General features: G+C 39.2%; 1 protein-coding gene across 1 annotated transcript in view; it reads right to left on the bottom strand.

Annotated features, from left to right (window-relative positions):
- COL4A1 (collagen type IV alpha 1 chain) overlaps window positions 1–21,121 on the bottom strand; it is a 120,555-nt gene that overhangs the window by 64,368 nt on the left and 35,066 nt on the right. The window contains exon 2 of the mRNA XM_039550060.1: window positions 6,707–6,757. Within this exon, the coding sequence (XP_039405994.1) occupies window positions 6,707–6,757 (51 nt within the window). The remainder of the gene's footprint in view (window positions 1–6,706; window positions 6,758–21,121) is intronic.

The following is a 21,121-nucleotide window of genomic DNA, read 5'->3' as shown; positions in this document are numbered from 1 at the left end:
ACTGTGATATTAAATTTCTTTTGTGGCTAAACTGAACATGTTCTCCAGCAGGTTAGAAACTTCCCTGTGTGACAAAGTACTCCACTATCACTCCTTTAGCAGCTACTTCAGGTTTCCTCTTTGAAAATCCTACTTTCATGCTGTTTCTTACAGTTCTGTCTCCTTCCAGGTATATATGGTTACAAGTTTTGCTATTGCTCCTGCTGAAAGTGGTTTTGAGAACTTTGTATAAAATTTGACTTTTTAGCCTTCCTTAATGAAATCCAAACTTTGAGAAAATCCAGATCTGCTTTTCTGAAGGCCGACATCATCTGGCCAGATGTTTTCAGTGACTAATCTAAGTTATGACCTCTCTCTGAAAGCATAGGTCTAACCTGAGAGAAAGGAAGCAAACAATTAACTACCATGAGGTCTGAGAAAACCACACCAACTTCCCAAACCACTTTTTGCTCTTGGCTAGAAAGACTAGAAAGTGATTTAAGAAGATTACTATATTACTGTGTTTCCCTAGTGATAATTATATATCCCCAGGTCGCTTCTTGTGAATATATTGCTATAGAGAAAATGTACACAGAGACTGATTATTAATTGCATCAGATATTAAATTCTTGTGTGGAAACTGACATATCACACAACTATTTTAATGTCTGCCTTGGTCTGAGAACCCCAGCAAATACAATATAAATTGAAGAGCAAAATGATTTAAAGAAACTTCAAGGGTTTAACTACAAAATGTAGCTACTGCTGTACACCAGAGTTTGCTGTCTCAACCTCCTAAGTTACACCCGCAAAATCCTGTCAGCTTCACAGAGTTTTAGTGGGCAATTATACCAGATACTGAAAAACTGCACATCAGGACAGAAGTTTTGTAATCACTATCTAGTCAGCAGACATTGACTGTTTGTATGGACATAATTTTAAATTTGGGAAGATTCCAAGCTGTATGCACAGGTATTGCACAGGCACTGGGCAGCTCCACTTCCTGAGCATGAAGATTTCAGAGAAGCAGAGACCTTACACAACTTTTCATATCTGACCTCGCAGTGGTGAAGCTTGCCTGACTTCATTGGAGGCTCACATACTTCAGATCAAGCTAAGGCCCTGCAATCCTTTGGGAAACCCTAACAAAGGCATACACTAACAGCAGTTGAACAAATTTAAAATCAAGCCCTATGAGCTTGTTTTACTCCATGAAGAAATTCCTGAGCTCATTGTGCCAACACCCTTATAATCAAAGATAATGCATCTAGCAACAGCTGCTTAAAAGGTCATATTGTGCCAAATGAAATATTACTTTGTGAAAACCTTCAGAAGTCAGCTCTGAAAACTAAATATGAGTATGTCCCACCACATAATACTGCTGGGATATATGCTTTTATAGCCCTCTTTCCACAGAGATAAATTAATCAGTGTAATCCACTGTTTTGTGTTAATCAAAGATACCCACTGTACTAGTGCAAAAATATATCTTAATATAGAAAATGTTGCCAGAGACAATTGGGAAAAATGGTTCCTATAACTATTTAAAACTAAGAAAAGCTGATGGTTTCAGCTGCCATTTAGCAGTTTGGTCTGACAGCTCGGAAAGAGTAGAAAACTTTTGAATATTTAGCATATGGCAGTCAATCTTATTTAAAGTTGTTTGACATTTTGTTCTTTTCAAGAATAGCAGCTCTCTTCACAAAACATGGATGCTCTTTTCCCTGATTTGATTTAAAAAGATAATTTTTCTTGGAGTAAAGGATAAATCAATAAAAATATACTACTGTCACTGCAGAATTGACAAAAACCATTGTGACAATGTCCTGACTTTCAAAAATATTTATGAATTGCAAGTTTCCCTGTACAACATCAGATCTGCAGCTGATCAGTATCTTTGCTTATTTTATTACTGTCTTTTTTGTCTGCCCTTTCAGGCACAATTAGATGATTTCATGTTATCTATTAGCCCTTTCCAGACTGCAGACACATTCTTGCCTCCCACATTGCTTGTCACCCCTCTTTCCAACTTTATGGCCACCTCCAGAGTATATTATTTGGTTGTGGTTTCCTTAGTGTCCTCAGTTCATGGTCTTTCCAGCTCAGGCATAAACTGGTGCTGTACACAAAGTTCCTACAGCAGACACTTAAATAGGAACACTGAGCAGTGCTTACTAAAACCAAGCAGTATCAATGAAAAGTGATTTAAAAAGTCTAATAAAGGTTGACTGTGAAAAGCACAGATCTAATGATTACTGATTTGCTCCACTAAAGGAACTGACTTATTGCCTCTGCTGTATTTTCAAGGAAACTCAAAGTACTTAACAGTGATCTTCCCACTGACTGCCAGGGCTTCACTCCAACAAGAAGGTTTATATTGCGTTGAATCATCAACATCAAAAATATTTTTGTTCTACCTTTTGATACCTAAAATGACAGAAAAACCCTCAAAGGTCCTCCCAGTCTGGTAAAACTTAAAAAAAAAAAAATACAGGGACACAGTCCACTGCAACAGTCAACTCTTCATTACACAGAGCAAAAGGAGAAGCACAACCCCCTGCAGACACCAGAACCAGCTGTGATTTTTAAGGCTGTAGAAGTGTGCAGGAGAGAAAACACAGGTCTCTGCTCCTGTCAGTGGGGGACTCCAGAGATGTCCCACTGACTCTCAGTCTAAGTCAGAGCTACCTGGCTTCCAGATCCAAAATACCTCAAGCAAAGCCAGTTTGTGTACTTTTGCAGTATGGTCAATCCACATAGGGGTGATACACCCATCAGGGCAAACAGAGAAGCAAAATTTATGTAGGTTTAATAATACAGATACAGTCTCAGAATTAGGGAAAAAAATATATGCCAAAATAAAATTATTTGCTCAAGTTTTCCTACTTCAAACCAAAAAAAAGTCAAAATCAGCAGTTACATTAGGAGTCAATTCTATTCTTATCTTCTATTTAGCAAAGATTTTTTTTTAAATTGCAATACTTCATGCTCAATGACAAAAGCATGCTTGATATTCTTGTTGATTTCAACTTTCACTGTGTAATGCTGAGACAGTGAAATCATCATAAAATATTTATACTGAAGAATGAGGATTTATACTTCAGTGCATTCTAACTGATAAGTCTAAGATGATTAATCATTCTGTATTACTTACAGCAAGGTTCCAGTGTTGCCTCCATTTACTCATTTCTGATACAGAGTAAAAGTAGTGCAAATGGTCATGAATGAGAGAAGGAACATTTTTAGAAAAAGTCAGCGCATGGAGAGTTTTACTCTTCTTTGTACAGTCTTTGTTCTGAATGGTAATTAAATGCTTAACATGTTTTTTCTGCACACACTAACAGCTAGCACGTCTTATCTCAACAGCTGCTTGAAATTGTTCTCAAAATCTAGGTAGGCATAAAAGAGAAAACATAGCTTCAGTCTTCTTCTGAGTAGCTCAATAAAATGTAGGCAAGCACTCAAAACTCTAATCAGTTTAAAAAGATCTCACACTTCAGTAAGGTTTAAGAGAACAGTCAAGTTATTATGGAGAAAACCAAATAAAACGTGTAAGAGGCAATAAATGAAGATGTTTTAGGCTAATCTCTCTAATGGAAAACAGTAAGGTATTATTTATTATTTTAGCAATATTATGTTTTTCTAAAATTTCTGTACCTTTTGTTCGGCAAGTATGTGATACCTGACATTATATAGCTTAAAACAACAGCTTGATGTTCAGTGTAATAATAAAGGCTTTATAGGATAAGGGCCATCTGTTGCAATTACGCTCACTTTCTGAATTTTCTGAAAGGGATGAAAACCCTTAGAGTTGGTCAATTACATGCCCTTGATAAAGTATGAGTCATGTTAAAGGAGTTTGGCATAGAAATGCAATTTTCATGGAAACAGTCTGATGAGTGAACATATTAAATGTACTCTAAATATGGCCATCATATTGATGAAATTATTCTCAAATGGGAGAGAAAAATATGGCAATGTAATTTACTCTTCCATGTCTAAAATGCTCTTGGGTAATATTTCTTGGGCATTTCACAGCTTTTAAGTCAAATACCATTTTCAGCACATTTTCTGATGAGACCATTAATATGATTATTTGGCGAAATGAATTTTAATTAAACCCCACTAAATTGTAGGGTCTGGAACTTCTTCCCACACTATGGTAGAAAATATCTCTCCAGATGTTAATCATTAAGGCATTAAAGAGTAAGCCCACTTCCGCAGCTCCCGAAGCTCCCATAGCAGTAAAGTGGTGTGGGTGGATTGCTGAAGAGTGTGGGAGGATTGGAAAAGGCCCTTCAGCGTTTGTGCACTTCTGCATGACATGGAAGCCAGATCAAAAGGGTTTCCAGTGTAGGCAGAATGTTGGCTGTGGATGGTGTAGAGCAGAGTGGATACGTGCTCCCACATGAGAAGTGGAGAGCAGATGTTCTCTTATGTGGTCTCCTGGGGTATCATAGGAGTTGGGCATGGCAGCCTTCTCCTAGCCTGGATCTTGGCTAGGATCAGTCTTTCTGATCTGTCCTCTGATTACACAACATTCACATAGATTTCTGAAGTAACAGGTACCATTACTGATGTGTGTGTTAATGGGAACCACATTTAGCAGGGACATGTTTCAAATCCAAAGGCATTTGTTGGAAAGACCATTTCTAGAAATATTAAAGAGGCAAGCAGGAAGGATGCTCCCCTTACTTTTCCTGACCAGGTTCTGTCTTCAGGCCTAGAACCAAGTGGCAGGCTGTCCTTATTCTACACAATGAGCAAGCATTGATCTGAACCAGGTTCATGCATGTTAAATGCATTCCAAAATACCTTCAAATACCTTACTTGGCCATCGTTTTCTAGGTATAAATATTCATTCACCTGTCTCTAATGTCAATATCTGCATTTCTTACACAGTCTAAAATTATATGAGTATTTCACTATACACCTGCTTAAAGTCAGAGAAGTTTGTGATGGAACCCATTAGGAAGAGTAGAGAGTACACTGACACACTAGAATTTAGTATGTCTTCTGTTACTATGGACTGATATTTTTCTTTTGTCTACATTTTTAAACAGCCTAATGTGAGGTAGTTTTGGATTCTAGCATATCAGACAAGGATCTATTTCTTTTAAAGAGAACATTTCGAGACTCTGGGCTATGCAAATGAAAAATGCCAGCAAGAGCTCTAGCAAGCAGACAGGAATACAGCTGGAAATAAATTAAGCATAAGGTTTAATACTATTTATTTCCCCAAGCTATCATTTTCTAAAATGATCTTGTTACAATATGCTGGCATACTCTATGAACTGAAAACTGATGTCTTTCAACAAAAGAGTTATAACATGTCTCTTTCGTTCCACCGTGACTCATTTGTACTTGTTACTGAACAATAAGATCAAGCTATCAAGTAATGAATTGAGTTTTGAACCTTTCACAAATCTTTGCTGTATTTGTTTTCAATATATAGTTGACTTTTATTAAACAGACATTAATGGGTCATTAAAGAAAGGAGACTCCATCTGAATGATGTTTTGGACCTTGACACTTTTTATCTGTGTCACAAATTAATCTGTGCTCTGTTACAAAGAAAATGATCTTGCTTGGGCCTCCAATTAAGTAATTTACATTCCTAGTTCTGGAAAACACCAAAGAAAAGCCACCAACAGACATTCTTAAATCCCTCATCCGTAAATATGCAGCTATTGCCTTCGAGACAATGCAGAAAACCAGCTGTCTATTTATTTCAAAGAATAAAACAATCCCCAAAACAAAAAGCAAACAACCCCTCCATCTCTTTTAAGCATTCCTTTGGGTGACCTAAACAACTTACCTCGAAAAACATACCCAAAGCAACCACAGGATGAAAAAACTGGTTTACATTCATTTATAACGGTAGATATACAGCACATGTGCATGCACAAGAGAACACATCATAGATTAAAATCTCAACAAGCAAAATTGGAGAGATAAGGAGAGTGATTGAATGTCTACAATATTTACCAAAGCAGGTAATTTACAGGGGGAATTCACGGAATGCTTAAGTACGCTATAATTTTTCTTCACTGTTACTGCTTTAAAAGAAGACTTTAAAGGGCCTTTTTTGTTTCATACACAAGAAGTTTGGATAACTGAAATGGGAACTTTAAAACTCATTTGCAAAGTTCTAAATATTTTTTTTTCCTTGACCTGCAACACTTTTCTGTGCCTAAGTTGATCATTAACCTCCCTACTCCTACTGCAAGTCTTTGCCTCCCACAGCTAACCCTGGCCAGGGTTCATTGATTATGATGCATCACAGCCGTCCTGGAGAGCAATCTGCATGGCATGCTGAGAGGAGCATTTCTGAGTGGAACTGCTCTCTTCACTTCCAGCGGTGGTCAGGATGTCAAGCCTGCTACCCACTGAAAAGGCTGGAGATGAGGTGAGGGAAAGGTGAGAGTGACAGGTTAGCATCCCACTTGATGGGGAAGGAGAGAGGGCACGGCCACACTGGGCGGGAGTTCACCCCACAGTGAGGGCATTGGCCTGCTGCCCAGCCCTGGCCCTCCTGCCCCCTGCAGCCACAGGCATGGAGATGGCTGCTGTTGGGAAACCCTGCAGAGGGCACGTGGCCTGGCCTTGGCAGTGCTCCCTGGCGGTGCAAGCCTTCACGGAAAGCAATGGCTCACCTGACTCCCGGTAGATTTTATAGCCTGTGGCTGAAATAGGCAAGAAAATGAAATGGGCAGAGCTGACTTACCTTTTGCCCTTTTACTCCACTGCAATCACATTTTCCACAACCGGAACATCCCTGAAAATAAAAGAAATGGAGAATTAAATGTCTGAACTGGGTGACAGGCAGAACATACTGCAATGAGCCAGGGATGTCAGCAGCACCACACTGACTGCAAGGCTCGTCAGTGCGGGGAATATTTGCTTAATTAAACCCATACAGTAACTTGAGAGAAGTCAGATCAACTGGTGCACGGGTAAAATCTTACTTTGAAGTCTAGCTTTGTGTTACCAAAGATGCTCTTAAGTCTATCTGGGCTACTCTTCCTCCTCATAGTTATGAGGCAACTGGTAAGCAACTCACATAAGCAGTCAATTGCTTTTACTGTTGTCATGCCCCTCAGAAACAAACTATGAGGAAAAGAAGCAAAACATCTGTATCAGTGAATATTCCACCAACGCACAGGAGATCCTTCAGCAGCCCCTTCAGGCCATTATTCGGAAGCAGTCAGGGACAGCACCTCCCCTGAGACAGCTTTCAGCACAGATGCTGGGCACCTGTCCCTCTACACCTGCAGGCTCCACAGTCTACTGGGATCTCAGTACTTCTGGGAAATGAAAAGAAAATGTACCTAATCCGTTTTGAATTTGGAAAGCCCCCAGTGAGACCAACAGATATTACTCCAGAAAGTTAAATAATACAGTAACATTTTTACTTGGTAAATACATTTTATTTTTAAGTAAAGTATCAAATAGAAATGGGGTTTTAATAATTAAAAAAAATAAAGGCTGTCCAATAAAACTACAGTGCTATATCCTGAAAAATGTATTGCTTTTGTTGACACCCTCTTTTTGTATTTGTACATCCACTGAATTTGTTTCTTGAAATAGAATTTTCTCCATACTGACAAAAAGCAAAAGTAGTTACAATTTTTTATCTTACATTATTACAGTATTTTACCACGTTATATTATAAACTCGCACAAAGGTGAGAAACACTGATTAGAATGAGTTTTTATCATATAACATAGAAAGAGAATTGGATCTGAAAACAACACCAAGACATGCTGCAGTGCAACCCCCATAAGGATCAGAAGGGAAAAGTGCCACCCACTGAATAATCGGCTTTACTCCTTGCAGGACATGGTTATGCCTGGAAAAACATTAGGTCTCCCATTACAAGAAGTGACCTGGTGTGACCTCTCTTAGTTTTTCAGACCTGATGAGATCTCAGCTGGAGGACGCATGCTTGCAGCTCATACTTCCTCCTCCAGCATCATGTAGAATGTTATCAGTCTTATCAACACATCCCCTAAATTCTGAAGAAGTCTGTTTTAATTGCGTCTGGGAATGTACTTAAAATACGTCACTGAATCATTACAAACATCTGTTTTCAAGTTAATCCCTGCATATTTCCTTCAGCCTATTATTTAACATGCACCGTTTTAGAAAAAAAGTATGTTGTTATTTAAGTACGGTTTTGTTCTCAAATGTAGCATAGCCAGAAGAATGGGCTTGTGCTTTTGAGCCTCTTTTTGTCCCCACAAAAATGAGTCCATTATATTCAATTTTTCCCGTTTCTTAATGCCTCAGATTAGAATAACTGCAGGCGAGGAAGGTAGGAAGGTACTGAGCACCAGGGAGCACAGCTGCACAAGGTCCCCTTTGGGGCAAGGGCTGTAGCCTGCTATGCCAGAACAGGCACCTGCCTTAGAAAAGCTGCCTTTATTTTATAGCAGCGTCATCTCCTGCTATCACTGACTGCAGCCTCTGCAGGTGAGTGGGAGGTTGACCGACAATGACAGCCACTACTGAATAGCATGATCCTCAACTACTGAAAGGCATTCAGAACCTGAGGGATATGACAACATTCTGCCTATACTAGGAAGAACTATGAGGTTTTTCCCCCTGGTTGTCAGGGAAGATGGGAGGGCCAGACTGGAAGAAGCTTATGGATCAAAGATCACTCTACGGAGGTCAAAGCGGCACTTAAGTTATGAAATACTGGAAGACAGAAAGATGATTACAGCAAGTACAAGAATCATCACAAGGCAATTAAACTGAAACTATGCAAATTATTGTTCATTTCTAAACTTCTTTGGTTTTAAATCAGTCTCATGATATAAATAAACCACTTAATGATTTCCCACTACATACAACTAGAGATAAAGAGACAAATAGAGAGAAATAACTTTGTCATATCTCCCAGACATCCTCATTGAGACAATGCCTTCCCCAGAAACTGCATGCAGCTTGGAACAATCACTGCTGTCCTCCAAGTGCCAAAACAGAGAAGGAACAGTGCTGGGCAGGAAGCATAATCTGTGGGGGGGAACAGCAGATGAAAAGGCAGGCTCTTTATTCCTTGTCTACGAGCCAGTTACAGGCTAATCCAAAGATTTTGGCCAGGTGCACTGCACCAGGTACCTCCCCTACTTTGCATGGTACACAGTTTTCAAATACCCACAGCTTCCTTGCACCACAGGCCAGTGTCTCGTGTAACACGAGAGGACATTAATTTTATCTTACTCCTCCCACAAAATATAAGTCTGCCCAGAAGCAGAAGCTTATTTTAGTGATGCAAATTGCTTCACTTCTTGACAAGGATTTCCATTTCATTCTCCCAGACTGTCTGCAACTGATAAGCTTAGTGAATCATCCTAGCAAATCAGTATTAAACTATAAAAAGATTACGTCCCTTCAACACAACACACACGGATGTGTTACATGAAGCCTGAGTGTTTGCCTAAAGGACAGCTATTTATTTTCTACCACATTAACACAGAGTTCAAAAGAAGTTCTGCTAATGAATGGGCATCCCAATCCGGACCTCTACTTCCTAAGACCCACGTACTGAGCCTTACAAGCCTTAAGCTCTGTCAGTGACAGAGCTGAGAAAGCTGCTAAATTCCCTGCAGCAGACAGAACAAACTCTGCTCTGCAATGCAGCCTGTAAGACATCTGTCAGATCACAGCTACAGACTTGTTGCGTTTTGCCCTGTTTTTCCACGTCCAGCTACTTTCCTGGCATTTGAGGACTACTGCTTGGAACTTGCACAGGAACGATGCAAACAGCCAGATGAGCAGCTTAGGAGGGAGACGACTGCCATATTTGGGAATGCACCATTTCTGGAGACTACAGACATCTCCAAAAAAATACAAAGGCAGAGTCAGTTCTTGGAAGCTCCACTCTCTTACAGAAGTGCATTTCTCAAGATAAAATGTAGTTCTCTTTCCCACAACATCACCTCAGGCTCTGCTTACTGAGTTTCAGTTGCTGAGCAGCCACCAGCTCAGGCTAATTGCTTAGGTATCAATCAAGTTCACAATGTAACCTGTAAAGCACAAGTGTATGGTAATTTAATTAAATGCTCTAGGTTTACTTAACTCTGTTCATGTTAAAAATCTCATTGCAGGGAATGTAGCTACTTCTGCTGCACAAAATACAATGTCTTTCAAATCACAGAAAATTCTGTGAACAGGTGAATGGTGAGGCAAGCAAAGATTTCAAAATTCTCTGATTATTCACAAATTACCTAGTGCTTCAAAAAGTACAAATAATCATAACTACTTCATCTCTTCATAATTACTTCATTATTTCATTATTAAATCATTATAAAATTACAATTTCTGTTTAGACTGGATGTTTGAACTGATGTTTTCTGATTAAACAGTGTAGATTTCTCACTCTACATTGCTTTAGTTCAAGCCCCAATTTGACTTGAATTCCAACAGTAGTTTCAAGCTGAAACCCAAGAAAGGCTAGGCCAATAGGATGGCTGTTTGACAGCAACAAATTTAAGTCTGAATCTCCTCCCTCCACAAAATCAATCCCCTTCCACCTCAATGTAAACCCAGTCTCATGGCAGGACAAGAGATTTATCCCTATGTAGCAGACACAGCACTTCTTCCTAAGCACATGTCCATACAACTCATGTAGCTGACATGAGAGCTGGATCAATAACGTCTTCACATTTCACATCCCACCAAATACAGAAATAGGGAGGTGATGCCAACTGCAGGACACTTATCTTGCATTCCTCTCATATTTTCTTCTCTTTCCAGAATGTCAAAATAGCTCCCTGTCTGTATTACTATTCTTGTCTTCACCCTTAGATATAACTACTGAATTAGCAGAACTGCTTTTTTGTTTGCAAAGTATCCCTAGAGGAAATCACTGCTATATTCCAGTTAAACTTAGTATTTTTGTTAACTGATTTTACAGTCCACTAACTACTTTGAAAAAAAATCGTGTAGCTAGAACTCCTGATTTATACTTAGCTAGAACAAAGAAGACAACAAAAAAATCCACACTCTCTTAGCAATTAGCAAAATTTAGTTATACATCCTTACTGGAGTTGATACAAAGCCAGTTTTTCTGGACTGATGATTTGAACTTCAACTCTTAAAATGGTTCAGGAAAAGGAACATCTGCTATTCCTTCATTTTGAGGACTTAAAGCAAAGACCAGAAATTAAGCACAGTTCTCATGTTTTTTGTAAACCCATCAATTTCAGATCTCTACAGACAGAAAAATAGTGGACAAAAGGAAAAATCTGATGATTTTTTAATGTCAGCAAGCTCCAGTCTTTCCTCCTCTCCCAAGTTCTTTTTCTCATTATTAAAAAACAAAACAAACAAAAAAAACCCCTCTGCAAACCACAGTTGGCAGCTTATCTTCATGTCCCTTTTTTATTTTCTTCCCAGCAAATTATGGGTAGACTCCAGTTATGACTGTTCAGGGAATTCCCCAAACCAAGGGAAGACTTACTGGTTTTAAAGCTTTAACCCTCTAGGTCACCAAATTAAGCTCAGCTCTCGTCAGCAGTGACTGGATGTTTCTGTCACACAGTAGCTATTTAAAGTTCTTGGTTGTGTCACTTCAATTTTCTGTAGATCAGTCTTCACAGAGGACAGGAGAACAGTGCCATTCAAGATATCCTGTGGGATGCCACCTGCTTTAAGTTGCCAGGCCAGGTGGGAACAGCTCTCCCCTAGATCCCTGGTCATATCTGCTTGGTCTATGTAAATATTTCAAAAGGTGCCAGATGCCTGTGTTTAAGCAATGGAAATAAGTGCAACCCAATAATCTCCAAAGGCTCATTAAACTTAAGAATTAAAATACTCATTCTCCTGAAGACCTCCTTTGGTTGTAGGTTGATGTACATGAGTATAACAGAAGGAAGCAGGAGTGGTCCCCACTCGTTTCTCTCTGTAAATCCAGAGCCCTTCTCCTAACATATCTTCTGGGGATTGCTTTAGACCAGAAGAAAAATCTCCTGGAGCAAACCTACACAGTGGAAAACTGGCATTTCATGATTACTTGTATGTCAGTGCACGAGTTAAGTAGACTTGTTAGTCTGAGGGAAACTTTAAGATTAGAGTCCCAAATTAACATATTCAAAATATCTGAAAGAAATGGCCAGTCATCGTCTGAAGTACTGCTGTGTATGATGAAATCTGAACTAATTACAACAATTCAGTTCTGGTTTTATTTAGAAGTTTGGCTCAGTTGATTGGAGCATGATGCTAGTAACACCAAGATTGTGGGTTCAATCCCTGTATGGGGCCATTTACTTTAAGAGCTGGACTCAATGATCCTTTTGGGTCCCTTCCAACTCAGAATATTCTGTGAACCTGTGAAAAGCCTTGTACAGTTTTCAGAAAATAATCTAATTTTAAGAAAAACTCTGTAAAATATAATTGGAAAAAAATCATTATGGTTGTTGGGACAGGAGGGGGCTGTTTATATATTTTTAGCAGGGTTTGTCTGTTTGGCTGGTGGGAAGGCTGTTTTGTTGTTGTTTTTAGTGTTACCAGAATCATGCAGGATGTTCATACAAAAATTGCAGACAGACCAGAGATTCTTATCTATCTCCACTGTACTTCAGCCACTCAAGGGAATATTAGAAAATTTTTAGAATTTAGCAAATTTTAAATTAATTATTCATGAAAATATTTATTTTGTAAATTAGCATCAGTTGGAAGTACTTCACTTAAAATATGTTAAAAAAAGAGTAATGTCTTCTTAATCAAAAGAGTATCAGATTGCTGGCGCTGAAATGTTTTGTTGCTGGGACCTCATTTTTTACATTCTTTTCCAAATTCCCCAGGGATCTATCCTGGAGGTAGGGTCATGGGACTACCCTAAAGACTGCTTTGTGAACATGACCTTCCTGTTGGTGATGTGAACATCATTTTCACAAAGTAATGCAAATCCAGGGGGCTTCCCGTTAGTTCACAGGAAATATAGTTATTCCTGTTGTTCCATATTTGGACAAAAATGACATTTAAAACAACTGTTTCCTCTAACCACATTCTTTTACAGGAAGTTCTGGAAACAATCAAGGTATCTGCTTACTTAGGGAAATTTTCAGAATATTACATTATAGAACTCCATTCCACACAGCTCAAAGCAAATAAGTGGTTTGTGAATACAAACTAATCGCATTATCACTAAAATATAAAGCCTTCCATGAGCATTATCTACAAGAGGTCTATTTCCATGGACTGTCTGATACTGTTCAGCCTCCAACAAACAGAAGACTGTATTTACCAAGTGACTATCCATCCAGTAGGTTTTGTACACTTTTCCTATACAAGAACTCCACTTTTAGCTTTATTTTTGAAGAAGTGAAAAAAATTCCAGGTGCCAGTAGGATCCTCTGGCATTGGAGTCCCTGGTGTTACCTCACTGACAGCTGAGGATTAGAGCATGTTCTAACCACTGGGCTTTGTAACACCCAATGATAAGAGCTTTCACAAATACATTTCAAAGGGCGTGACCCTTCCAAAATCTGATTATAGTAATCATTGCTAACAATCGTCACTCAGCTCTTCTACTTTGTGAATGGGCAAACTGGAGACAATTGATACAGGTAAGAAGCTCCCATTCCTCATCTTGCTAACTTGAAAAAATCTGCAGGGAGGACAGATCCCTCCCTATGGCTGTTGCAGAGTTTACCACCCTCTTCATATACAACTACCCTGGAGGTCACAAAGCAAACTGCTCCTTGTCCTGCATGGAACAGATCGAAACACCCTGTCTTGTAACTCGCATCTTTGGTGAAACTGGCATTAGCAATCCCCAGGTATACAAGTGGAAGGCTAACCAAGCATCAAACTTCTTTCTTGTTCATGAGGCAAAGATGTTGTGGACTCTTAAACAGATCACTCAAGTTTGTTTTTCTTGCTGCCTTATGGGATGGATCCACACAACCACTTACAGCACCTGCCAGAGGTACAAGACTGGATCTAGCCATAAGCTGGCAAGATGGAAACAGTGTCATTACAATGGTGTGGTGGCTGGTGGTGCCAGAAGGACAGGTGGCAGTCTTCTTGCTGTCTTCTCAATAAATGCACACCTGGAGGGCTTCACGGCTTTCTAGAAATGTCTCAGAGTTTCTCTGGCCTCTGTGCCTTTGCTGTTCAGTGCACAACCCCATTTTCACAAGCACAGGGGGTACCCACAATAAGCCTGAGTAGGGGTGCTTGGTGTGGTTGAAAACCTGCCCCAAAACAGTTCCAGCAGGGAGGCAAAACACAATGCCACCAAAACTAGGCAGAGGCCGAGGGAGAGGCAGTGGTGGCCACCAGCCCAGCAGGCAATGCAGCCCCTCCCAGCGCTTCCCCAACCCAGGCTGGAGGCAGAACCAGGATGAGAGAGAACTGCCAAGGTGGATTCCCTCCTTCCCTCTTCTAACAGGCAGCAGCCTTCTCTAAGCAGCATTGGGAATGAGGTAAGAGATGGCTGCCACGGTGGCAACCACCCCCAGAACTGTGCCACCATGGGCCACGAAGGGCATAGGACAGAACATCCCTGAGGCTGCTGATGGAAAAGCCACCTCTTTGCCACACTGTCCACCCAATTGCTAAGTCTTCCCTTTAAAAATCAGCACTTGTCTGGCCCCAGCAAGCCACTACATTGAGGAGTGCAGTGAAAGAGAAGTCTGCAGGGGAGGTGAAGCCCTCCTGCATCATAGCCCCCTCAAGGCATTTTCATAAACCTGAAAGCAAAGGAGATGCCTCAGGAGAAATATGGAGGAAGCCAGTGAAGCCCTTTTGCAAATGTGTACAGCACATCCGTGAGCAGTGCCTTCCCTTCTGCTAGCTGATAAACATGAACATCAACATAAACAAATACATTTAGATGTAACAGCTTTTAAAAAACACAGTGCTGGGAAGCAGAGGTCTTCAGCCTCCACCACCCTTGCCTAGACTAAATAAATGGAGAAGCAAAATCCTCTTAGTTGGGATGCACACCAAAGAATGTGAGAAAAGCACAGAAGATAAACTGTACTTCTATGTTTAAGCACAGAGAAGAAACCCAAGCGACACACAGTCCAGCAGAGCCACAGACTGCTGTGTCCTGAACTCACACCACCCGAGCAGGTGAGCACGGCGTTTTCACTTCTGCAGCTCCTAATTTCCTCTTACCACCCTCCTGCAGTGTGATCCATCATCAGCGGAGGAGGTTGTGTGCACTTCCAGGTAGCACCATCACCATGGGCAAGGTCTTGCCCAGGAGACCTCCTGCCTTCATGTCACATACACTGCATGACCAGGGTCCACTTGCTCCTGCTTAGTCCTCTGCTCCCCATCAGCAGTTCCTTACCTTTCAGTTCTCCCGAGTCTGAAATTGCATTACTTAGAAAACAATGAGGTCTCTGTCAGATAGAGCATTTAAAGATTAGCAGATTTAACTAGAATATATGCAACTTTTATTGCATAAATTTATCAGAACTGTCCAAGTGATTTCTTGAGTAAAACATGTGAAGTTGTCTTTTCTTCTAAAAGAAGCCTCAAACTTTTCAAACCTTCTGACAATGAAATAATAATAACAATTAATATAAACAATTTTAAATACTAGCTCACTCATCTCCTCAGTAACACTGGGAAGAGGAGACAGGTAGGGTAGCAATGGCCTCACTCCAGCCAACAGACTCAACAACGACTCACCAGATTGTTAACAAGCAACTAACGGGTACATTTTAAGAGCCTTATGGTATTCTGGAAACAGCAGTAGTAACCACAGCAGTTCAACATCCTTGTCAAACACAGGATTTAAAAAGCATGTAGCATGTTTAGTCTACTTAGCAGCCAGCCAAAATACACAAAAATTCATTCTATAAACCCACTTTTCTTCCCCACAGATCTCAAAGTTCTTCCAAACAGGTTCATCCTATGGCAATATCACTGCTACATTAAAAAAAAAAAAAAAAAACTGTATTTAATTTCTCTAGTGAAAGATTTCAGCCACTTGTGGCAGGGAGTCAGCTCTAGAAACTGCAGTGCCACAGGAAAGGTCTAAAATTGGAAGACTGTTTCCTAAAATGAAATATGTTTTTGGACTATTTGCATTATAATACGACCATAATTTTTGGACTGGAAGCAGTACCTGAAGTCTACACTATGCATTTTCTCTCAAATAGTTTAACAAATTGCCAGTCAACAATCTATCTGGGCACCTTCTCTGAAGCTCTGTCTGGCAACTTTAGTTCAGTTACACTAATAATTTTAGCAACAAATTGTTAAGTTATTTATCTGTTTGGACTCCTAAAAAGCCATAAGGGGAAGTACTGCTTTCTGTGCTCCTTAACAGGCCACTGAATCGTGTCTTTTGCTCCAGTCAAGGATGCCATTGATTACAAGCTGCTTTTTCCTCAGGACACACCAACATCTTTTCTCCTAAAGACTCTGCACACCCCAGAAATAATCCACTCAGTTCAAGCTACATTTCAAAGGACATTACTGCATATCTAAAGACTCTGTCTGACTGTTGAGGAGTCCCAACTTGCAAAAGATATTCCTCTTAAATGCAAAGTTCATGGTTTTACAAAAGCCGTTGCTCAATAGAGAAGTGAAGAATCAGCTCCTGCTCAGAAGCACAAAGATGACTGACCAGAAGTCAAAAAAGTGGTTTTTTTCTTTCCTCTGCTGTTACAAAGAAATGATCCCAAAAGACGCTTCATTCCTCTCTGAGAAGCACCAGCAAAGCGGTAAGACTCGGGCTTTTCCAAGTGGTGTTGCCTTTTAAGAAAGAGTCTAGAGATAAGAAAACAGGAGGAAAAAAGACCTCAAAACAAACCCAAACCCTCAAACCGTATGTGACATTAAGCAACTGGACAGATAATTGAGAAGCCACCCCCAAATCACTGTTTCAGTTCACAAGTCTGCTGCACAAGACTTTACAATGCCCCTGAGGCATTGCCTCACATCTGGAGCAAGGTGCTGGCTCTAGATCTTTCGCAGACAAAGACAGCAGCAGGAGAATACCTCCTTCAGTGAACAGCCTCTGCCTTTAACAAACACACGTGGACACCCATAGCTCATGACAGTTTGACTCTCTTCTACCTGACTTCAACAAAAACAATGAAGATGAGCTTTACCACAGCCTTGCCCTATGGACTGCAAAACTTCTCTGAGAATTAGCAGGGATGGAGAGGAGTCCATATCTTCTGCTACCTGATGAGCAGCAGTATCACAACACTGGAATGTAAAAGCTAACGATGACTTGAATGACTCGCAAGAGCCCACAGTATTTGTATGCATTGGGCTTACAGGGAGTGGATGAATTGGATCTCTTTCAGGATGTTGCTGTCTTCCTTGTCCATCCAATGAACATCAACATTACATGGAAAGGGAATTTAGGTGCAAATTAGATGGTTTAATATCACACTTTGTCCCATTAAATGCACATCTGCAGTAGTTACACCACCTGTTGGATTCAGTTCTTAGTTGAGCCTTATGGCATAAAGGAGTTCAGAGAAAGCCAGAGCAAATCATCAGTATGGCTTTTATTGCCCTGAAGTCCTGTACCCTGAACCTCTAACTTGCTCTGAATTCCACCCATAAACATAGGAGAATATTTATTCTAGTAGAAACTACAGTACCAGCTCTTCCTATACAGATTAGCTTAGTCCAAAAACTATTTTCACTTGCAATTGGATTTTGACATTCTAAATGCACACTGCACAGCAAATAAGCATACCTATTAAAGAGTAATTTGTATTAAAAAAGTAACTGAATAATAACCTAGAGTGATTGTCAAAAAACTTTTTTTTTTAATTTATTTTACACTCATGGAACTCACTTTTACTTATGTGGCAGGTCAACTGGACGCTTTTGCCATTTTTAAAACATAGTCACAAGTTAAAACCAGTGCTATCGGCATGTACGCTAATTTATTTGTCTGGCCCAAATGAAAAACAGACAAAATTTTCTCCAACCCATATTTTTCCAAATTAACATTTGAAAATCCAGTTTTAATAAAAATTGAAATGTTGGAACATTAGAGCAAAATAGCCACAGGAAATATTATTTTAGTGTGCAACATTTGCCAGACGCAAAAGGAAACAAACTTGTCAGTCCTCTCTTTCTTTTATGTTTCTTTGTTGACTAGACAGGAAGCTGACAAAAATTGATTTTTTTTCTCTTGTAAAGCATACAGCATAATTTTTACTGTACCACTTCAGTTGCTGACTGCATTTTGTAAATAAAAGCATACTTCATGAGCATCCAGGGAAGTGCTCGATATCTGACAGTTTACAAAAATGCAGTACTAATTAGGTACAAAAAGAAAAGTAAATAGCTTTCATTGCAGAAACGGAAATAACATGGTTTAGAAGAGAGGCTGAAAATCCATTCTCTTCTATGGCAACATCCTGAGTGATGGAAAAGTTACAGTTGAGTAAAATTAAATGTTTGCCTAACCTGTATTCCTGCATGTAGAGGTCAGGAGAAGTGCAAACATTGATGAACACTGAGATACAGCTGTAAATATTTTGTGAGCAGCTTATTTAAAAACTGTAAGAAGCAGACAGATAATGTTTCAGCAATAAGATATCTTCCACTGATTAAGCAGACACAAATAGGCTTCAAAATCCATGCTTGTTATTTAGAATTAGAAACAATAAGCTTACGGTCATTCATCCAGTAAAAGGTCAATACTAAAGATCTCATACTTCATCCAAAAAATTAATCAAAATTTTCTGAAGTTAATAAACATGGGCTACTATAGAAGCAGGCTGAGTATCCATTTCAGTGCTCTTCCAAAAAAGATCCTGCCAATAAGAGGTATAAGGCACCCAAAGGGCAAGTCAAAGGACACAACAAGGGCCATTCCTCCTGAGACTTGATGAAGGGCTGGGTCACAACGGGTAAAGTCACAGAGACCTGTCTTGGTGGCACCTGCCACATGTGTGTTCTCCCTTCTGCAGTCCCAGCACTACTCCTGTCCTGCCACTTCAATACATCAAACCCACCCTGGAATTAAACTCTATGAGGACTAAATACAGTGACTTTTTTACCCACTTTTTTTTTAATGGTACATTTTATTTTCTTGAATTACCTTCATGATGAGGTCAATCAAAAAAATGCTGCCACAGCGGAGGGGCAAGACAATGCAAACAGGACCACAGGTTAAACTGTCTAGGAACAGTCTGATGCAGGGGGTTTAAGATTGACGTAGGTGTCACAAGTACTTTAATTATCAAAGACACTTTTCTTTTTATGAGATAAATCAGTAAACTGATAAATTTATGAGCTACTGCATACTATGGTGACAGAAAAAGATGGAGATCCCCAGAGTTTACCTTTAAAACAAAATACTATTGATCATACTCCCTTCTCCAATAGTGTAACTAACAAAGGTACTTTCATTTTTATTGGTATTTGTGAAAGAAGGTTGAAAGTATCTCTAAAGTTATGCTTATCTAAATTATTCTTGAAAAAAAATGTGAGCATTACTTTCCATTTCCTATACCTGTATGACCTGTATGTTTAATAACCCCATTTCATCTGGGTTTGTAAGGTATTATGTCCTATTTTTTTTTTTTTTTCCAAAATAGGTTGACCAACTTCATATCATTATGGATACTGACTGAATTCACTGTAGCAGTTACTTGTAATGTGACTGCAAGCTCAGCCAGGCTTCCTGCTTACAAAGATGATCATATACTTCAGCACTACCAACACGGCTTTATACCGCAATTAGCAAATCTCAGGGGACTCAGACAGATGTTGACAATGAGCTTTCCAAAAACCTTCCCAGCCTGTGAACACCTCTAGAAGATGTGTCATCCAGAGTACATCTAGAAAGAAATTTAAAATTTCTGATTATCCTTCATCCTTAAGCATACATCCTTGTGGTCTGCAGTATGTTCCCAGCACTGACGTACAAGCATAAACTCAAGAAAATTATCCTCAGATAATGAAAGTCCTCAAGTCATGTACAAAAGAAATGTGAAAGCTCACACAGTCCTGACTGACCAGCATTTTGCTAGAATTAAAGCCCGTTGCAAATGATAAACATCTAGCTGTTTCAGAACATTCCAAGTAGATTCATGAATGAAAAAATGTTCAGCTTAATAATTTGACTATAAAATATGCAAATATTGACAATTTTAAGCAACGAGTGCCCTGAAAAAAACCAGGAATAAAAGTGATAAATGTAAGCAAAACCACCCAAAGTCACATCACGAGACCGCCTTTCAATGCCAGCACATCTGCAAAAGTCATACTAAATCTCAAAGTTCAGAACATGTCATTCTTATGGCAACATCTTTAATGCACCAGATGTATTCCCAAATCGCTCCCTAGAACAGACCACACTTTTAACCACACATCTGAATAACACTTAAAAAAAAACCCTCATATTTACACTGCATGAAAAGTTAAAAACTGAAGTCATTAAAATCACTACCTCTACTTAACAAAAGTGTGTTGTTAACCAAAAATTATCAATGCTGCCTATACATAACCTTAAACTTGCAACTGCTGCCTTACAGATGCATAGGAAGTGTTCATGACTATCAGGGGGCCTTTCACTTTTGGCATTACTCTTTAGACTGGAGTTAAGTGAGTTTATGGGTATCTTCTAACTTTTTTATTATTTAAAAAGTGTCATCCGTTTGACTGGATTATAGATCAGAAATCTGCACAGTAAAGATCAAAAAGAGTGTATAAGTTTCAATAGGGTAATTATTAAAAAATATTCTTTTTAAACTAAAAGCACATTTCCTTTGGCCTCAGCTCATGTTTCTTGCACAAGGAAAATGGTAACTCTGTTTGAATTAGCTTATGTATCTTTTTCTGGTTGATGTAATTCAGAAATCTAAAGAGAGGAAAAAAGTCAATTATTAAATAATTCAAGTTTTTAGAGCAGATTCAGTCTGTTTGATAAAGTAACCATTAGCATATTTTAACCAGACTTAATGTAAGCAAAAGTTTTACAAGGGAATTAGTCCCTTAATTTCACTGGTGCTTGCTTTAAAGGAGATATTTATTTATATTAAGTTTTTATTGTATTTATTGTTCTCTGTCTCCAACAGTTTATTTGATCCCCAAGTAAAATAATTTGGGTTTGAAAAGTACCTCATTAAGATAAAACATTTAACTGAAGTCATATACAGTGCTAAAAAGAAACAGAAGTTACTTTATTTAA

The sequence above is a fragment of the Corvus cornix genome, chromosome 1 (genome assembly GCF_000738735.6).
Source record: "Corvus cornix cornix isolate S_Up_H32 chromosome 1, ASM73873v5, whole genome shotgun sequence".
Taxonomy (NCBI): Eukaryota; Metazoa; Chordata; class Aves; order Passeriformes; family Corvidae; genus Corvus; species Corvus cornix.
Note: the sequence above shows the minus strand (reverse complement) of the source record. Positions and strands in the feature narration are given on the sequence as shown.